We start from the raw sequence: 20,517 nt of genomic DNA, 5'->3' as shown, positions 1-20,517 counted from the left end.
GTTTCGCCTCCATTCAGATCCTGCAGTGCTCTCCATCTGTTCAAGGACCAATCAGGACTGTCACTGTCATTTTCAGCTTTTTTTTGGAGTTCTTCTCTTTTTCTCTTTGCTGATCCTGTCCCAGCCATAACCCACATAATCCAAAGATTCCATGTACCAGTTGACCTTTAGTATCTGGAACCAGTTTCTTTTGCAAAGCAAATGAAAGGAGGGCTCCAACACCAGTTTTAACAGCTAATTATTTGCTCATTATAAATGATCGATGTTGATGTATGAACCCTCTCAAGAGGTGTCTGACATGAGATGGAAGATAATATTTTTTTTTTAAAATCCCTTTGCCAAATTTCACTTTATTTTGATATAAAACTGCATCATCTTGAAGCATTTTCCATTTTTCTTTTTTATATTTTTGTAATGTAATAAAAGTTAATATTTTTCTGTTGCATTGCAGTGTTTTTAATGGTGTAAATGTAAACGAAACCTTTTCACGAATTTCTGTGGTTATGGTTTCATGCTTGCTGTTGTATGACACGTTTTTATGACAGAGGACAGTGATTCCGTTTCAAAAGCAACAGAATGGCAAAGACTTTCGGTGAGAAGTCCTTGAGGAGTGAGGGGTGCAATGCAGATGAGACAGAGCCAGGTAATGAATGACTGCAAATACATTTAAGATGAATGTCTCAGCTTAACAGTTTTTGAGTGAAAAATGTGAGAGTTTAAATTCATAAAATTTTCCCTTTGTAGAATTATATGAGCTCCATAGTGCTTTGGACATTTTTCCCCCTTTTCTTTTTAAGTAGAAAAGCAGTAAAACCTGTTCTAAAGATTTATACTTAGATTTATATTGAAAGTTTTATTAGATGGGACTGTTGGTTAAAAACTCACATTTTAGAATAATTCTGTCGATTAATAAGCGCAGGTAACTTCACAGTGTGGAAAAGAGAGATGTTGAATGAACCCAGTGACATGGCAAAACTTTTCACTCAGTGTGTGGGCAAGACAAATGCTGTAGTTTTCCCTTCCATCGTCCAAACTTTAAGTTCACAGCAACATACTGTGTGTGTGTGGGCAGGTTTGGACTGACTGCAAGGTGCTTTGTCTCTGGCAGGCAGGCCAAGCTGCTGTTGTGAACTCTCCATACAAACTCAGATAGACAACATAAAATTTCATCTGACCTCCACCAAAAAAAAAAAAAAAAAAAATTGTTATTGGTTATTGAAAACATGGGAGAAAATGTTTTTTTCCAGTTCTAATGCAGGAAGGTGATAACAATATCTAACAGATAGATAGATAGATACAGTGACCAGAAAAGTAAAAACACTTGATGATGCAATGCAATGTTACACTCAAAGTGTTTTTTATTACATTGGATGGCATTGGACTGGGGTTTTATTTTATACATATACTGGTCAGCCAGTATTTCAAATATGAAATTGAAAATCTCATATGTAAGTGCCTTTTAAGCCTCTAAGGCGTCCTGTGTGTCCTCATTCAGCAGCAGACTGTTTACACTGTCTGTGGTGACAGAGCCCCCCCCCCCCCCCGTGTTCCACCATGAAAAGGTCATGAAAATGGATGACTGAGCGTGTGTTCCTGTACATTTCTGTATTTCTGTAATGTGTGAGATGTGTAGTACGAGGATGGAAAAGTACAAAATCTATGTGACTTGTAGAAATATACATGCTGGTATACTGCCCTCAGGCTCCGAACAGTGTATCAGTTCCTTTCTCGACCTGAACCCTCTCCTTTCCAAATCCAGCTCTCGGTCATTCCGTCTCAAGTGGCAAACAATTGAGCGCCTGTGTGTTGATGTCTGTCCAGCTGTGTGGAGACACTGCTATTAAAAATGTTCTCTGTTTAGTGGGCAAGTGTGACGTTTGAAATCTCCCAGGGAGGCTGGTCTGCGATGACGTCGGTGCCGCTGGTGAGGCCAAGTTGCTACACTTTGGGTTGAAACATGAGGCGGAAAAAGGTGAGGAAAACGGCAAAGCAGCAGATAAATAAATTGCCATTATGGCAGCTGCTGACAATCATAAACTGGCAAGTCATTTCGCTGACAAGTGTATTGGTGGTTGGCGGGCATGGTGCAGTGTCATGGGACTATGACAGTGATGTATTGTGTACCCATCAGAGTGTGTGTTCATTTGTTATAAACAAAGCCGTTGCAGCAGGGTGCTGGTGTGCTTCACTATATGTTTGGTTTTACAGGCTATACAGTAATGTGGTAGTAAGTGTGGTTGTTTTGTATAAATGTTTTGATCTTTATGATGATGCAGTCTTGAAAAGGATCACACCCTCTTCATCACTGACTGTCTATAATGACATATCATTTTCCAGTTTCTTATGTCCGTGGATGAAAATGTTTACTCAACAATTGACCGTCTGATGCGATTACTTTTCATGGCAAAATGGGCCTCGGGTAATAATGCCTGAAGTCGCTGAACAGCTAGCATTGAGACTTTAAGTTTTAGTGCCATTAATGATTTTATGCTCTTAGTTGTCCAGCTGGAGTGGATGTTCATTGTAAAGGCGACACTCACAGTGACTCATGCCCATAATAACTATAATTATAGGCCGCAAAGCCCCCACAGGTAAAGAGTGTGCCATTTCCACAAATTATAGGTTGCTATGCCACATTATTAAAGAATATGAACGTGATAAAGTGCACAGGCAGGAAGTGGTGTCAAAGAGGAGTGGAGGCTCCTACTAAAAACTCCTGAAAGCAGCCGAGCATTTAACTTCCAGCAGGGCAAAAGTTTGTGTCTCACTTGAGATACCCTTGGAAGTTACAACTGAAAGTTTTCTAAACAACACTGTCCGGCATCTTCTGCGCATATCTTGGCTGTATGAAAAAGGTTGTCCTTGCTGTCAGGCGTTGATTAGCCGTCTAGCGTGATGTGGACATGGCTGTCTCTGTGTCTCTGTGGGAGGTCGGCAGGACTTGATGGATGTCTCTCTTCTGAGATTGCACAGCACCGCGGAGAGGGAGGAGGACCCTGCCCCTGTTATCTATTCATGCTGTGTTCCTTTCTACTCTGCCTAAAATGGAGCAGGACCTCCCTCCACAGCACGACTCCATCATTTCTGGATGGAGCTAAGGAGTGCATAAAAGAGAATAAGAAGAAGCACTTCTTCCGTTTCTGATCCCCAAGCACCTTTTAAGCAAAAATCCACTTAGAACTTGCATAAGTAGGGAGGGAGAAATCCCTTGATTTTCAACACAAGCACTGAATTTGAGGATAATCTTCACTGTGTGCCGTTGCGGGATGTCTGTCTCACAGACTCTTGGTACCCCCTCTAAAAATACACACAGAAGCATGGCAAAGCAGACAAATGCAGACATACACTCAGATGTATTCATTTACAGCAGCAGAAAAGCACCCAGAGACACTTTTCGTACACAAACTCTTTCCCTGACTCATTTCCTTTTGCATAAGCTCAATACGACTGCAGGACAGCGAATCCTATTAGATATGAGAAAACAAAGAAGGGAACGGCTCATTGAAGGGGAAAAAACACACTCTTGCTCTCTCTCCCTTTGCATATTCCTTCATGATTCTGGCAAGACCAGTGGGAGATTGATGTGTCTGTCTTTTTCATACCTTCTGTGACTGCTCAGCGAGGCGCCGGGCTTCATGAAACTAGCCAAATTCCTAAATGATGAATGTACACTAGTGCGTCCACTGGGAGAAGAAACGAATCTCATATCAGCCAAGAGAAGAGGTTGATATTGAAAATCATCTGGAATTTTGCCTGGCATGATATTGGAAATCTTTATTCTAATTGCATGAATGAATTGAATGCGCTGTTCTGATGAATCCTCTCTGCCACCGAGGGAATTGTACAAATGAAGCATCACAGATTCGTTTGTGTGTTCGCTGCGTGTGTGTGTGTTTCTCTGCCCGTAAGTCATTTTCACATTGCCTTGTGTTGTTGTTGATTGCTTGTTTAGTCAAGCAAAAACTTCACCATGTTAACATATCATATAAATGAAACTCTGACAAGATCTTGCACCCACATATTACAACATATCAAATTGTCACCAGAGCAACATTTTTCAAGGTATCAGTTGCAATGCCAAGGAACGAGAAACAGCATATCAGTATAGAAAACCATTTTTATTTCTCATAAGGCTGTCCTGTAATGTACTTTTATCTACTGGGGGATAACTGTATGTTTCTCCATTGTGACTAATACTTTCTCACTGTCATTTTGAATAAATCATCTCTCTCTGGTGTGTGTGAGAGGGAGATCTACACGAGAAACACAGTCAACCATGACTAACTGTCGATTATGGTCCGAGTCTTCCTGCCGCTGCTCCGTGTCCCTGCTGAATCAGAGTGGAAAGCTCAGGGGTCGTTGTTAGTGCTGCTTTCTTTTGTGAGGCAGTTCTATACAGTGTTTTCCTCATCTTTACAGAAACTACAAGCATTTTCTGCCTTAACCAAGAACATTGCTGAATGACACAAGTGACCAATACTTATTTTTATGATTCTGTCGTGGTTTTTCCCAATGCAAGCATGTACTGCAAAGCAGTCCTATACACACAACAGCCTGTTGGGACAACAGCCTCTGGATAAGCATTATTTTCAGTGGCTCATCAATATTCCACCAGGTGGCTAATAGAGTCTTAAATATACTGTGTTATTCAGCTTCTTGGATCTGTCATCTTACATGTTATGTATCTATATACACAAAATATCTTACATACAAAGAATAGAAGTGCTCATGAATTTACATTGGGCATGCCCTCCAATAAAAGTCAAAATGTCCACCATGAAGGATGAAGGTGAGGCCATGATGACAGACTCTAAAGCCTGTCAAAGACTCTTCACTAACTCATTAAAGGCTGCTAGCCGGGTCCGTTGAAGATCCAATGTTTGTCAACCAAAATCTCCCCCGTGTAGTCACAGCGGGGCTGTCCCGCTGGGGCGGCGAGTCAAATACAAATGCCTTCCACACAAAAATAAAAGGATATCAAGATCATTTCCCCTCTCGTGTCCCCAGTTACATGTTTATGTTCAGTTTCATGTAAGCTCCTCATCCGGTTTACCTTCAGGCGGGGCGAATGTCTATCAAATAATGTTTTAACAACCTCTAAATTACCCCTACTAAGCTGTTTCAGTTTTTGAGGGGGTATACAGAGTGAGGAAAACAGAGAGCGAGTAGGTCGGAAACTGACCGCAGCTGTGTGAAAGAGGAGAGTCACCAACATGGCGCTCATTGATCAAACAGGGGATTAGTCTGGTTTCAAATCCTTGGCACCACACGAGCAAAGCTGTTTTATCTGGGTGGATATCCTTTCTGTGGTCCCAGGTAATCCAGTCAGTAGCCGTGGATGTAATAGTTTTAGTCCGTTCGGTGGGAAGAGAGAGGGGAGATGGGGGGAAGAGCCTGGCACGCAGCCCTGCAATGGGAGCTCTCTGTTAGGTCCTGGGATGAATCTGCAACACAGAGGAGGAAGAGGAGAGGAGAGAAAACACACATACACTTAGATAGAACAAAGGCATACAAGTGTGCGAGGATTAGACCCAGAGGAATTGCTCCGTTCGCGTGTTTCAAAAACAAGGAGAGTCTTTTGAACTGTGGAGGCTTTGTACAGCCCCGTCTCACCTCGTGGTTCCCGCTGCTACTAAAAACAGACAGCTTATGAGTGGGAACAGTGCTGGAAATGGAGGTGTGTTTGGCATTTATAGGCATACCTGGATATATCAGGAAAGCTCTTTACACAAAAAAAAAAAAAAAAAAAAAACCAACCCTGGTGTGTTTCCATGCTGTGTATGTCTGCTTCACAAATTGACTCTCTGGCATATTTTTTTTACTTTACCTCAGACCATTTTAGCCACATCCCCCACACCCCTAGCTTTGCACCTTCACACCAAGCCAGCCAATCACAGCTGAGTATTTTCCTCCCACCCAAGAAAACGACTTTGGCATTGGTAAATGGGATCAGGGCACCTGCTGTGGAGTCAGAGCTGCCTCTCCGTGACTCTGGTTCAGGGACTTTTATTCAGCCTCAGTTGCAGACCTGTACACATTTCAATGGTACATTGTGCAACCTTGAGACTGCTATTGAATGTCCTGCCTTTCAGCATCCTGCTCAACCTGAAGCTCAATAAAAACTGTGTGCACCACGTCTAAAGCCTTCCTTGCCCTCTTATGACTGTCTGCACAACAAAAGCATGTTTTCCAGAACATTTCTTTACCTCACTTTCGACACATTTCCCAGTTACTTTATTGCTTCAAGATTGTATGGCGAAGAAATCAGAAGTCCCCCACGCGCTGTGGGGCCAATTAGAAACCCCATAATCCTGTTCAACTAAGAAATACAGCCATGACATTTCCAGCAGGCTTGGCAGGTGGTAGCCAGGTGTGTGGACTTGATTGTGGAAGGAGCTGCTTGGGACTGTGAGCTGGAGCACTTTGAGAGTCTCAGAGCTCCAGTGTGTCCGACACGCTCGCCAAATGATTTCATTCAGCATTTTCTGAGGGGAGAATTGTGTGCACCTGTACTCACCTACCGTAATGTGCATTATTGTGAGATAATCGGAAGAGGAGACTCTCAGGCATTATAAGTTTGGTCTAATTTAGCATCAGCAGTTGGTAGACAATGTAAGTTTGTTCGATGTGACAGAATAATTTGACATACTGCCAAATGTCTTAATCTTAGCAAGGCATTTGGGTCAAAACCCATTTCTCTGCAAAACTCTGGCAATGGGGTGAAACTGTTTCACCACTTTGTAATGAAAATTGACTTCCTTAAAGAATTTTCTAGAATCAATTGTCATTTGCAGCTCTGCCTTTTCTTCTTCATCAAAGTGGGTATCGTCAGAAAGACCCTGAGTTAGTACCTAAAAACCTGGTGTAAGATTTCAAAGAGGAGGGGTAACGTTAGGTCATGTGTCAAGGAACAGTACTATATTTTGGTGCAGATCCAAGTCCATGTGCACTTGAATTTGAATTTAAAAATCTTACACATGCGTCCTCTAATTGTCCAATAATGTTTCTATTTTTGATGCACACCCAGTCACTAAGGTAACAGATTTTCAGGATTGCACAGCCTTTTCACAGTGAAGTATCCTGAGTGCTTCCTATTGTACATCTACAGTGTATCCTGTCTGAGGATACTGGTGCTAGAAAGTCCTTGAAACAAGGAACACCTCAGTGGAAACAAGTGGAACCCCACTGACAGATTTCTATTTATTTTTTTAATTATTTTTAACACCAAATTACTGGTTAAGATAGATATCAACTAAGCTCATGCTAAAGAAACACTTGGCAGTACTAACGCATTCTCCCTTGCTGACTACATCTCATCTGTTTAGGCATTGCGCCGCAGCTGTCCCTCTAAATAGCTTTAAAGTCTCAGATTGAACATGTTGATTTCTGCTCCAGGTGTTGTCACAGTGTCTCTCTCTGTACAGCTTTGGCCCTTTTCCCCCATGATCCTTAAACAGAGCAATGCTCTGGGCTCATCTGTCCAACATTTGCATCCGTATCATCTCCTGTGCGATGGCATATCAGAAATGTTGGAGCAGAGTCTGACCTCTGGCAGAACAAGAGCAGTAACAGGTTACACATTACGGCTCACTCTCCATCTCAGACACAATCCACCAGAGGTTTGTTAGCGGGAGAACAGGGGTTGTATGCAAATGCTGTCATTTCAACCCACATGCATACGTGTGTGTGTGTATGTGTGTGTGTGTGTGTGTGTGTGTGTGTGACTAAAAGTGTCCTCTGTTCTTTTTTTGTCCTCTGTCTCTTCAAATGAACAGTGCAGCAGGTAGCAGCGGATTGCTCAAGGATTTCCTGCCTATCCCATCTTTGCTGGCAACTAAGCCATCTGCATTCTAATTTGCTGGCCACATTAAATTGCAATTTACTCAGACTTCAGTTAGTAAAAGGAGCCAAGGACAATTGCCTTAGCAAAAGAATTTAGTGCAAACACAGCCTACCCTTTCCCCCCTTTCTCGTTTAGTGCAGAACAAATCAATCATGCCAGCTGAGAAACCTCTTCAAACAGCACTAAAGAGCACCCTCTAAAAACAGAAGACTCCAGACAACAAAATACATCAAGATCCATTTAATGTGACATTGACAATGGAAAAAGCAAAGAAATCTGCTATAAATTAATCAGTAGCACTCGGAATGAACTCCTCCACCTGAAACCTGCATCAAAATGTCACAAGGACGACAATCTGGCCATTCTTGGCAGCTTGGACTGCACCTGTCCGCTCATAACCTCATACTTCTACAAGTATTTCATCATTGATCACAAATGATACACTGTTTATCATTTGTGTATGGCTGTATGTTTGTCTTCATGATGACATTATACAGGACTGAAGGAGGAGGAGAAGTGATGTCAAGCACAGAGGTGGAACAGATGATTTCTCTGTGAAGTTGAACTGGATGTGGCGTGGCTGCTTGGAGTTCATTTTGATCGACTGCAGAGCGCAGTCTCCCGATTTGACAAATTAGATGGTGATGCATCTGCTGGCAGGTCACTTTTGCTCTGAAACTGTCTCACAGATGGGCTACATCCTGTCACAGTGTGTTATTTTGCTTGAAAAAGTGCCCGCCGCTCCTTTTAATAAGAGACATGTGAGCCTCTGAACAGCACGTAAATCATGTTGGACTAGTTGGAGGGGACACACGCTGTAGAGTGTGAAAGACGGTGGTGTAGCCACTCGATTTCAATGCTTAGCACTCACTAACCTGAACAATTACATAGTCCATAGAGGAAATACTGAGGCCTTACACAGTTAAAGCAAAGTCTGTACACGAGTGGATATGTTGTCGTATGAAAGGACTAAAAAAAGTCATTAAAATTAACTGAATGTCCGCTGAGGGTTGCATTGCGTATGTATGACACTGCCTTGATTCTGATGACAAATTCATATTCAGTCTAGCAAAATAACAGTGAGGTTATCAAATGAACGACGCTGAATGAAGTCTTTTCACTATCATCAAAAGCAGGAGAGAAGAACGAGTGGGAGCAAAGATGTTTTCATTACAGCCCCTCTCATTCTGCCTGTCTCTCTTAAGGTGTATAATTGTTTGGAGGGAGCAGAAATGGATTAATCTGTTTAGCGAGTGGAGCGGGTAATGCAGATCTATGGTGGGCGAGTGTTTTGGAAGGTGCTCCCCAGCCTCGCTCTCACTGTGACTTCCACAAACAAAAGGGCCTGCCTTGTCTGCTGCTACAGAACAGGCAATGAAGGGCTCCCTCTCTGAAAGACATAAAGAAAGAAAAGAAGAAACACGGATGTCAGGCAGTGGCGTTGCTTGGCTTCTTACTTTTCATGCCAATTTTTATGAAAGATGGTGATGAAGTCTGTGTGCGGGTGAACGATGCGTGTGAGTGTGTGTGTGTGTCGGCCTCGTCGTGTCTCGCTAGCACTTTTCAGAGCAAAATGAAAACCTGCAGGTGAAATAAAATGGCTGAGAATTCAAAAAGAAGCAAAAAACTAAACACAAAAACAATGCCGTGTTGTGGGGCTTGCTGGCTTGTTACAGCCCAAATACAAATGAGGCAATTTGGCCTGAGAGGCAGGTGAATGAGGAATGTTGATTAAAAAAGAGAGCAGAGTGCAGGATAAAAGGCCTTTCATGTAGCCTATGGGCTATGCTGTGTGCTGATAGCTGCTTCAACAAGACCCTCAGAGGTGGATCAGGGTATCAAGTGGCCTCTGATAAGAAGCCACACAACAAAAAGGGGAAGAGGCTTTGCCCGGGGTCTCGTGCACACATGTGAGTGTACACACACAAACACAGACATATCAAACACATCAAACATGTGCGTTCACACACAACTAGGAGCACACACAGAGAGGAGCAAGTGGCACGTCACAGATTAGTGACTAATGGGATTGGCAGACCAGTGTAAGGCACTGTAATCAAACCCACACAGTGGCTGATAGCAAAAACAGGACATGGAACAAAGGAGGCAATGAAAGGAAGAGGGACTGATCCTGCCATTACACACTGTTCACAGACAGCAGGGCCCTGCTGTGGGGTGGACCTGGTTCTGTGTATGTGCACGTATGTGTGTTTCTACAGTACTCCATGATTGCGCGGCTGCAGTATTTTAGCATTTTTACCCATCTATGCACAGACCAACAGAGATACACGTGCCGCCGTTTAAATGAAAATGCAGCTACTTACATTTTATTTGACCGTGCACTGGCTGTGCTGGGTGATAAATATTTACAGTGGGTGGCGGTGCGTTCAGTATTTGTGTCACGCCTGCCTAATCATGCACAGCATGTAAACACACACTTGATTATTTCGCACTGAATATTTGGGTTAATGAGAAGTCATCGAACATGAGTTGGTCCCACTCCTACCGCCCGACACTCAAGTGCATTACAGTGATGTGAGAGAGACGGGAAAACAAAAACAAACAACAGCTTGAGAAAAAGACTAACCTTTACAGAAGCAAGAATGCAGCTCAATTTCTGTTGACGCATCCTCTGCATTTTGCTTCCGGAAGCTAAAAAGGGGAGTATGGCTGGGTGTTCTGCAAAGAGAGGGTCAAGAAAAAAGGACACGTGTGTATTGGGTAGAAAAGCAGCTTCAGGCCTGACCTTTCGGCCCTCTTCTCTTAAGGTTTTGATAATATGAGACCAAAGCCATTTTACTCTTAGATATACGTATTACTGGTCATTCTCCATCTGTGTGCAGAAATGTACAATCTTGATTAATGTATTTCAAGAGGATAATTTGTCTCAAATTATATAAAGACAATCATGATTTAAAGTACTTATTTCAAATTGTGCAAAGGACTGAATTGAGAATTAGAGATGCATTCTTTAGAGTGAACCAAGCACTACACCTTACCTTGACAGGATGGCAAGACCCCATTCCATCAGCTCCTTTCTGAAAATTTTGGGCCTGTGGCGGCTGTGAAGGGCCCCAGTGAAAGCTTTATGTCTATCTGCTGGCATATAAATCTGCAGAACAACCTTGGGAAGCCCCGTGTGGTCTAACCTTCACTGGCTGTTGCCTCATTCCCCACCATCGCATTAGTCTCTGCTTCTATTCAAAGTCATTGTCACCAAGCACTACGAGGAGACGAAGGTTTGCTGATCGCGAGCAGGTGGGGGGGCGAGTCAATTAAATGAATACAAATCGGGTGATCAACCTGTCACACAGAGCCGGACTGCTGGCTTCGAGGACTTAACTCCCTTCATTATTTTTGCATGGCGCATTCGGAGTCGGTTTACAGAGCCGAAAGGCAGTGGAAAAGCAGAGTGGCCGTTAACTTTATCTCTGAGAGGAGTGTGGCCTGAGGCAGAGCTCACCTGTTTGTTTACTGCCTGCTTTATGTGTGTTCTTTACTACTACGGGCCCTTCGATATTTTGCTTACACCAAACAGAATCCACCTTGTTATACAGCAGGCATAGATGTGCTGTGCTTTCTGAGTATTCTCAATAAAGTGTGATTTGCGCACATCCTTTTTACCTGCAGGTTTGACGCTGTGCATGTTTGATTGTTGAATGACAGCAGATTAATTAAAAATGAAGCAGGCAGTTGGCAGAGATGCTTAAAGCATTTAATCAAAGTTTTCAAAGGCAGCTTCTTGTTAGTTCTGGTGATTTCCTCATTTCAAGTCCAACAGCAGAGGTTGAATAGTAAAATGAAGTCTGGCTGGCATTTGGGTGGCACTGTTTGAAAATGAGTGTGCGCATGGTGGTGTGCACGCATGTATGTGTGCAAGCGTGTGTGTGCCTGGGTTAAAGGTGCATATAGAGTACATGCAGAACAGGATATATTAATGTCTTGTACTCGTACGTGTGCATCTGTGCATTGCGAATGCGGGTCTGTGCATGCAGGTGCATTGCATTTGTGCTTAAGCGTGTGTGAATGTGTGTGAGGTCTCACTCTTGTGGTCTTGATTTTGTTCCCAGACGAGCACATCCATCCAGAGTTGTCAGGCAGAGTCTTACACTCTTCTCCCTCCAGACACGGTTCCATCTCACACCACCATTTCCCAATTACAATAGACGCTGCGGGAGGTGAGCACAGATACACAGCGAAAACAGGTAAGTTTATCACTCAGGCACACGTGTACACACACATTTACATACGTATGCACCCGAAACAGATGCCAATGCTAAAAATACTGACAAAAAATTCAGCAGATAAAAATACATAAAAGGACATCATTAAAAATTAACCTTAAATGAGCATTAGTAAAGTAAATAGATAATAACATACAACTAATAGCCAAAAACTCAAATGTAGGCAGTGCCCTCACAAAAAGTGGAACATATTCAGAAACCTCCCACGCAAACACATTTTGTGCACATGTTCTACACAGGCGCACTTGTACATGTGCACATACACAAAAGCACCCACACACTTTATTATGAGCAACTCCAGAGGAACATCCAGCCCACTCCCTAAGTGAACGTATTTCCTCCTCTGCGGCCTCAGAGAAATTGTATCGTTGCTGCTTGGGTACTTTCGCTGTTGACAATAATGTCTTATACCAACAGAAATTAATCATTATTTTGTTTTGATATAGCTACATTGCATGTAGGGGAGCAATCTCATTTTTAATCAAAACTAATTGCCTCTCATTAACATCGACTGAATTCTTCCTCCAGCTATCTGACTAAAACAAATATGTTCTCATCCTCCCATCAAGATCTCCCTCCCTCCTTTCATCTGTCTCTGCGCATGTCTCTGGGTGTGCCGTGTGTGTTTGTGTGTGTGTGTGTGTGTGTGTGTGTGTGTGTGTGTGTGTGTGTGTGTGTGTGTGCATCTGGAAAAAGATGAAAATTTGTTTCAAGTGTTAGATACTATCAAAAACACCTTTTATGACGTGTGATTTGTTCCTTTAGATGTCTTGAGTACATCATGTAGAGGGTCTATATATAAATAGACTTTGGTCACCTAATTAACTTACCACAGTCCATATGCTCAATTGATCACAGAGAAAATGCGCTTCCAGACTCCTCTACATCTATGCACAGCAGTTGTAATGTATTTGAGATGAACACCTGCGTTACTTAACACGTAACATTATTTACATCAAACAAACTGAAAATCACTGGTGCAAAATTATTTCATTTCTTACATTTAATGTTCTGAAGTTTGCAAGTTTCTCTCTCTTTCTGTTAAATCCAGGTGTGTACACACCTGGATTGCACCGTGATCTGTTTGAATTAAATCACAGCACATACATCTAAACCACTCTTTCAAAGTCAAGCTCTGATTCATTTATTAACCATGATGTGTGAAGAACTTTTTGTTTTTCGCAATCCTCCGTATGAGGTTTCTGACAGCGAATACGACGTGACAAAAGTTCTAAGCTATTTTTCAGACGATGTGCCACCTCCTCCCCTCACCACCCCGTTTTCTCAGCATGTAGTATGTTTTCTTAAAACAGCCTCTTTCCTTTTATCATGCTGACACAAAGCGAAATGTGAAGGTCAGATGACTGCAGTGAATGCAGTGAGTTAAACCAGTATCATTTCATTTTCCAAACCCATGTTTTGAACCATTTGGAAAAATAGGTTTTCCCCTCCAGCCTGTGTTGCCAAGGTTACAGGCCAACCGCCAATCAACTGTGTGTATGAGCAACATGCCGTCTCCAACTGATGGAGGAAGTGCAGTTCCTCACAGCACAGAGCGTGCTACGGTTCTGTGAACGGACACACACACACACACACACACAGACACACACACAAATACATACCAGGAAAAGACTGGACACAGAATAACACCCCACTGCTGTTCAGTGAACTTGCCGTGTTTTCCTGACTTTTCTCTCCATAAGCCCTGAGGATACTCAACGCCAGAATCAGAGCATCCACTAACAGGCTGTGAACTTGCCCTTTGGCTCCCCCCATGGCTGTTTACCTCATCCACTAATTACCACATGTTGGGCCATCATCCACTGTGCTCCCTCGATCTTGCTTTTTCTTCCCCTGTCTTCATCCATGGGCTAAATATGCATTTCACATCCTTAATCATGTTTACATTCAGCTGTATTTTAGGTGCATCACTATGCAGGACGTCTTCGTTAAATGGCAAATTATGATGAGGCTTGAGGTGATGTGTTTAATCTGTTCTACTGAATAGTGATGATGTACTGCCTCTCTTTTCAGCCCTTTCTTCTCGCTACAGAGCAGAGGGGAATGGAGTTGTTTTTCATTACACCACCAACTGAGGATATATATTCAGCAACGTGAATGCAGAACCCACTTGAAATTGAAAATGGTGAAGTAATACCTGCAAAGCAAAAATCAATTCTCTCAAATAGAAGCAGAGAGAAAGCAGGAAAAGCGAGGGGATTAAAACACTGTCACGTGAGCCGCTAGAACACGAGAGGCAGTTTGCATGAAAGTTGAATGATATTTACTGTACTTCACAGACCTAAATTCACCTCACCCTCTGTGGCCTGAAATGTGTGCACACACAACATAGATAATTTATACAAGGGGAGTCTAGAAAATGGCTGCATTACATGGAACTGTTCAGTTTTTCACAGTGAAAGAAAGGCAAGAAGAAAACCAAATCTTGCCTTTCTTTCTTTGTTGCCTTTTTTTTTTTTTTTTTTTAAATTTCTGTGACCAGTATTAAATTCCTGTACAACATTATCAATGATCAATAGCCATTCAGTAGTCAACTCCTCGACCTGGTTTATTGATTTTTATTGTTTTGACTGCCATGGTTTTGTGTTTTGCTCTGGCCATTAAAATGTGTCAGTGTATTTTCCATATTGCTAGCAGTGCTTTTGTCAATGAGTTTTATTTAAACCAGCAGTTTGAATCAGCAGTATGGCTGCTCAGGAGTTAGCGCTCATAACAATGTGTCAAAGTCAGACGCCTGAGATTCATGTTTTGAATGCTGTTACTTTTATTTTTTACTCAAGCTCTCTGCTGTATGTATGGAAAGCCTGTAAGCATGAAAGGACCCTCTTGCACTCACATTGATTTTACAGTATACTTTTGAGAATGCACATAAAGCCTGTAAGCATGCATATTGAGATTGGACATTAGAGCTATATCATTAAGCTTAAAGTCCCATTATAATAATGTGTTTTGCTTATTGTTACATCACTTGCATGTTTAACCTTCACTATACAACTTGGTAGGAACAAAAGTTTGCTGGAGGGGGAAAGTTGAGTGGCCATCTCTGATCTGAGTTCAAGGTGTGTATGTACCAGCAGGATTTTGTGACATATCTAGTTGCGACTTGGACGAATGTGATGTGGAAACTAGAAAACGTCAGTGCAGGTTACATTGACAATTTTCAATGAAGGGAGGACACAACTTGTGTCAAGTAGTTAAACTTTTGAAAGAGAAAATATTTGCATATTCATGTGTCATGTGTGTATTGTTCAGTGAGAGAGAGGGGTAAGATGTCATTTTACGAATTTCAACTTGGTAATTCACATGTTTGTGAAAAGAAAAATAAACCATGTCATATATATATATTTTTTTACATGTCTTAAAATATACCTGTGTGGATCTTTACATTCGTAAACTTAAGAAAGACAGAATATATGGACACATGATGCATGGGACGTCAATAAAATTCTGTGACACTGTGGATTCACGAGGCTGTGCTTCAGCAGCCCTCATGACTCCTGCAGTGTGTTAGTGAGAAAACATGTCACCAACGAGAAATTCTACACTAGCCCTTTTAAAATTATTAAAATCATTCCACAGTACAGAGCAGATGATGTGGATAATCCACCACCTTTAAAAAAAATACACTTTTGCATAACCCTAATTAATATCTTGACAGCAACCCATCTTGTACTAAAAGGAGAGTAAAACTTTAATGAGCAGTGACTATGAAATACATCTTATAAATATTCATGCTCAAATTTGATCTTTGCCGTGAAAATCTGTTTCAGCTGAGACATGTGGAAGACAGCAGGTCAATTTAAGAAAACCTGGCAACACACTGTAAATGACATGTCTGAGGAGGATAAAAAACAGACAGTCCACCCTAATGTGAACACACACACTCACACACACACACACACACACACACACACACACTTCATGTCTGTGGCTGTAGCTGGTCCAGGACATCTGGCTCTGACCTTGACCACTGGAGAAGAGCCATCTCCGGGCCGGGATCCATGCATCACTCTCTGGTGACCACTGACCTCCAACAGTCGTTTTACTTTAACTACTCCCAGTGCAGCCGTCAGCATGGAGGGTATAACCTTTGTTCCAACATCAGCAAACTTTACTCCTCCTCTGTGTGTGCTGGTGAGTGGGAGAGGAGGGGGCCACTTCAATTCACCACTGCCCCAACTCCCCCTCTTGGGCTGACTATTAATTTTCAAATCCATCTGTTTACAAGCTGAAACCCTTCAATATGATTTAAAGCACCAACACCAATTAACACGATCCTCGCATGTTACCACAACGTAGCTGCTGCACACCGTCAAAGATGACAGATGGGCTTGGAATAATCAAGGACTGAAAGAGTGTTGGATTCTAGATGTTGGCCATGTAGCAAGCCGGAGTCTTTGGCTTTGATGGACAAACAACCTAGATTGGGACTTGAATTGATTGAAAAACATGAAGCGGTGGACCTTTTACAAGTGCATCTGTCAGATCATTGGTGAGCGGGCTGTGTGATGGATTGAACCCGCTGACACATCCCTGCCAGGTAGCAGAATATTTGAACACCTTGACGGATGAGGAAGAGAATTGATTTCAGTCTGTGTCAAAATCTGAATACGTGTCTGTGGGCTCAATGAATCGTTTTTTGTTTTTTTTTTTTACTTAAAGTGGCCTGCACAGCACTAGCTGGACTTAACTTAATCATAGCAAAACAATGGCTTTCCAATGATGTCAGCTCTAGTGTCTGTTTTTTGGTGAATCACTTAGATTGGTTGCCTTCAGTCAGGATCTGGAGCAGAAAGCAATTAGCCATTAAATCCTGGTGCCATTTTGTTGGGTTAAATTTACAGTTTGGGGTGTAGGGTCGATGCTTGCTGATAATGGTAAACAACCAGCTTCACTTCCCTTCTTTCACACACACTCATTCAGGTCATCTATCACCACCAGACTCTCCTTTATCTCTTCCCCTTCACCTGATCACTTTACCTCAGTGCTCTGCAAGTGCAGTGATTACTCAGTTATTAACCAAACAAAACGGGCAATCAATCAGTCATTCATTCAGATAATCATGCACATAAGCAAAAGAGTCAACTACTTGATTGAAATAAAAAAAAAAAAAACACATTTCCATCCTAATGAGACAGAGGTTCAAGTGCAAGCATTGCAAAACAGCAGTGAAGTATTGAAAGGGTCACAGGAGCATGAAGCAAATGAAGCAAGTGTATAATTACAGCGGGACTGAGACTTGGACCCATGAACCCGAGGTCAGCCTCAGTGAGTCATTATTCTGCATTAATCTTTGCCCCTATCAGAAGAGAAAACTGGGGTTTGATTAGCTATTCAGAAAATAGCACTTGGCTTTCTAATCACACACTTCTTCTGAATTTCAGAATTTGTAATGGGCTCTCTGGCACCCGCAAGACTTGAAGAAGAATACCTGTGTTCATTTGATTTAATTAAAGCACGGATTTTGAATTCAAATGAATTCTTAGAAATGCCACAGAAAGGGCTTCCGTCTTCGCATGATCCCACATTCATTCAGATAAACCTGGAATGAGCAGTTACACATACAACCGCAACACCTATTCTATAATGCAAAATACTGGCATGTGGAGTAAACATTATATATAGCTGATGTGTGTGTGCGTGTGTGTGTGTGCGAGTTGGTGTGAATGTGCGTGCCTATTAATGGCAAGACATTGGCTCCTTCTGTTGTGTAGTTATTTCCTTTCCTTTATGTGGGTACAGAAACAATTTATGAAAATCTCCCACACAGCTGACATAGATCTGCCTCAAGTTTCTATTCTTCTCTCTTAGCACAACCACAGAGTTGTTGCTCCAGCACTGACAGCAGAAAGGAAATATGATGTTAACTTAAGAAAGAGAGAAAGAGGGAGAGAGAAAAACAAAACCGAGGAGACGGATCTGCTCTAGCTTAGGGTCAGATCCTCTCCTGGCAAGGTTAAAGGTGCAGAGTTTAATCACATCCTCAACACTGTGAGAGCTCACTGGGATGTGTGACAAAGATGGAGGAGAAAACTTGTTTCACAATCATTATCTTCAACTTCTCCAAAGACACAAACATCTTTTTTGACCCAGGAGGACTTCAGTTTGTTAGTGTCTCCTTATGTCTGCCTTGGTGTGTGTTTGTCAGTAGGAGAAGGAGTTTTTTTTTTCTATTGTACAGTATAATCTGCTCCTTTTGCCCATACCCTCAGGCCATATCTGCAGCAGGTTCGTGTCTTGCCAACCACATATGGTAGCAGATGGCTATTCAACAATATGAGCCCTGTGAGAGGACTGTGAGGGGCACAGGTTTTATAGTAGGAGGACGAGGAGTTTGCTTGGTTGTTCTTGGGTATCGGCAGTGTGAACTTCACTATCCATGCAAGCAAGTAATGAATAAACTCTCAGAAAATGAAAAACGAAAAGATTTGCTAATAAGGAAGCTCGTTGTTTGATTTTCCTGCTGATGACAATGGTGGCCCTCCTTGTAACAAGACTATTACGCTTTAAAGCCCGTGTCAAACTGCGTCCTACTCGAGCACGCCAGTGATACTACCACTTGCATTTGTTTGACCAGTAATGTACGTGGAAGAATTGCAACACGCCTTGTCCTTCCCCTCAAGTAGCATCCGTGTGCCTCCCCCCTGGATGTATCTCAAATGTACCATGACAACCTGTCATGCTCAGCTATACGCGCCTGCAGCCAAACAGAAGGGTTCATTCCCCATCAGTGATCAGCAGCATCTGCGTGTGTCTCGTGTTGAAAGAGTTTACTGCTACAGCAACTACATGACAACACAAAGTGGAAGCATGTGTGTATATTAGGGTATCTGCATGCATGTGTTGAGTAAATGAGTTCATAAGTATATGCGTGTGTGTGTGTGTGTGTGTGTGTGTGTGTGTGTGTGTGTGTCCATACTATGGCTGAGGGCTTACATGTCTCATACACTGGGATAAAGGCAGTGGTGCGGTGATGAGCGGCTAATCTGAGTGCATGTGATGGGCCCGGCGAGGCTGGAGAGATACTGTATGAGTGCTTGACTTGTTAAAAGGGATGTTCTTCACTAAGAGCCTCGTTGGCCCTGACATAACTGGGACATAGTTCTCCTTGTCAAAGCTAATAATCAATTCCCACTATGGGTATAATCTGACAGCAGACCCCCACAGAGCATGACACCTCCCAACGCAGGCTGTCGTCACAGCCGTGTATTAATGACAACCCAAACAGTTACCAATAGCAACTCAAATAACCCAATGTGGGCCGTATTCATGAGGTAGTAAACACTCGACAATGGGACTGATCTTCACTGTGTGCTTTGATGCTGCGGTTTGAAGCTAATGACTGATAATACAGCACATCAGGGAGACTGCCTGTTTCTGCAAATTTGGCCAAAGATAAAGGAGCGTTCATTCCTCTAGGCTGTGTGTGTGTGTCCAAACCACACGACCTCTGATGATATATTTTTGATTTGTTCTATCAGAGCACTGGCTATTCTTTATATATTTTGGATTTTTTTTTTTTTTTGTGAGAACATAACCTGCGTATGGTACATCGGCGGCAGGTGTCCCCCAGGGGGTGGCGGGATGAGCTGGGCTGCGGCATCGTTCCTCATCTGGACGGAACATTAATAACGCCGGGACCTGGGGAGAAAGCTCCATCTGGGCCAGGCCGGTGTGCTGCTGAGGGGACAGGCCACTGACTCCACGGGTCTATAATCCCTCACGTAGTGCAACGGCAGCCTGCAGGGCCCAGCTGACAAACACTTGCAACATTCAGGTATAGCTTCCCTAGATAATCAAAAGCCCTGCTGCTGTGTCCCTTTATTTCCACACTTACAAAAAAAAAAGAGACCTTTAATTAAATGGTGTGTTTGCAATGCATGACACTTCCGACTACAAATGAGCTCTTATGAATAATCATATTATTATTTCGTCTGCCCTTCAGCCTTTATCCCGTGGTGGTTTAAGTGTTAAATAAATAACAAACAGCTTGACTTACTTCCAAGCCGGTGAAAATTATCCAAGAGAGGAGACAAATGCATCAAATAAAGGAAATAAATTATTAAGAGGTGAGGCCACCTTCACTCGTTAAATGTAGTGCGGTGGTGCTCAGTACTGTAGCTTGCTGCTCAGTGACTTGTCATTTCCATTTTTACCACCACTCTCTCTATATGTGCGTGTTAATCAATACACTAACAGCAAGGACTATCTCGCTGTGGGAGCCTGAAGCACAGAGGCATGAAGTGTTAACAACATGTACTTCTCCACCTCTACTCTCCACAGTGCACAAGTCAGTTTTTTACTAGTTAATTTGTACATCTTTGTCCAACTTCTACTGCAAGCAAGTAAATGTCTGAGTTTTCAGGGATTGTATCACGTCTGTCTAGGCCATGTTTGGTGAAAAAGACA

General features: G+C 42.5%; 1 protein-coding gene across 6 annotated transcripts in view; it reads right to left on the bottom strand.

Annotated features, from left to right (window-relative positions):
• Positions 1-3,812: 3,812 nt before the first annotated feature.
• Positions 3,813-20,517, bottom strand: part of tafa1b (TAFA chemokine like family member 1b) — a 109,430-nt gene continuing 92,725 nt past the window's right edge. The window contains exons 3-5 of one of the 6 annotated variants that reach the window (XR_013078266.1): positions 11,888-12,012; positions 10,431-10,522; positions 3,828-5,444 (exon numbers count right to left, since the gene is read on the bottom strand). Coding sequence is in view for 1 of the 6 variants with exons in the window: in XM_076751392.1 (XP_076607507.1) it covers positions 5,427-5,444; positions 11,888-12,012 (143 nt within the window). In the remaining 5 variants the exon portion in view is untranslated. Of the gene's footprint in view, positions 5,445-8,233; positions 9,234-10,430; positions 12,013-20,517 lie in introns of those variants that run through there. The other 5 variants (XR_013078264.1, XR_013078265.1, XR_013078263.1 and 2 more) reach the window with 5 other exon arrangements.

Source organism: Chaetodon auriga, chromosome 2 (assembly GCF_051107435.1).
Source record: "Chaetodon auriga isolate fChaAug3 chromosome 2, fChaAug3.hap1, whole genome shotgun sequence".
NCBI classification, from domain to species: Eukaryota; Metazoa; Chordata; class Actinopteri; order Chaetodontiformes; family Chaetodontidae; genus Chaetodon; species Chaetodon auriga.
The sequence above is the reverse complement of the archived record's forward strand: the minus strand, read 5'-3'. Positions and strand labels throughout refer to the sequence as shown.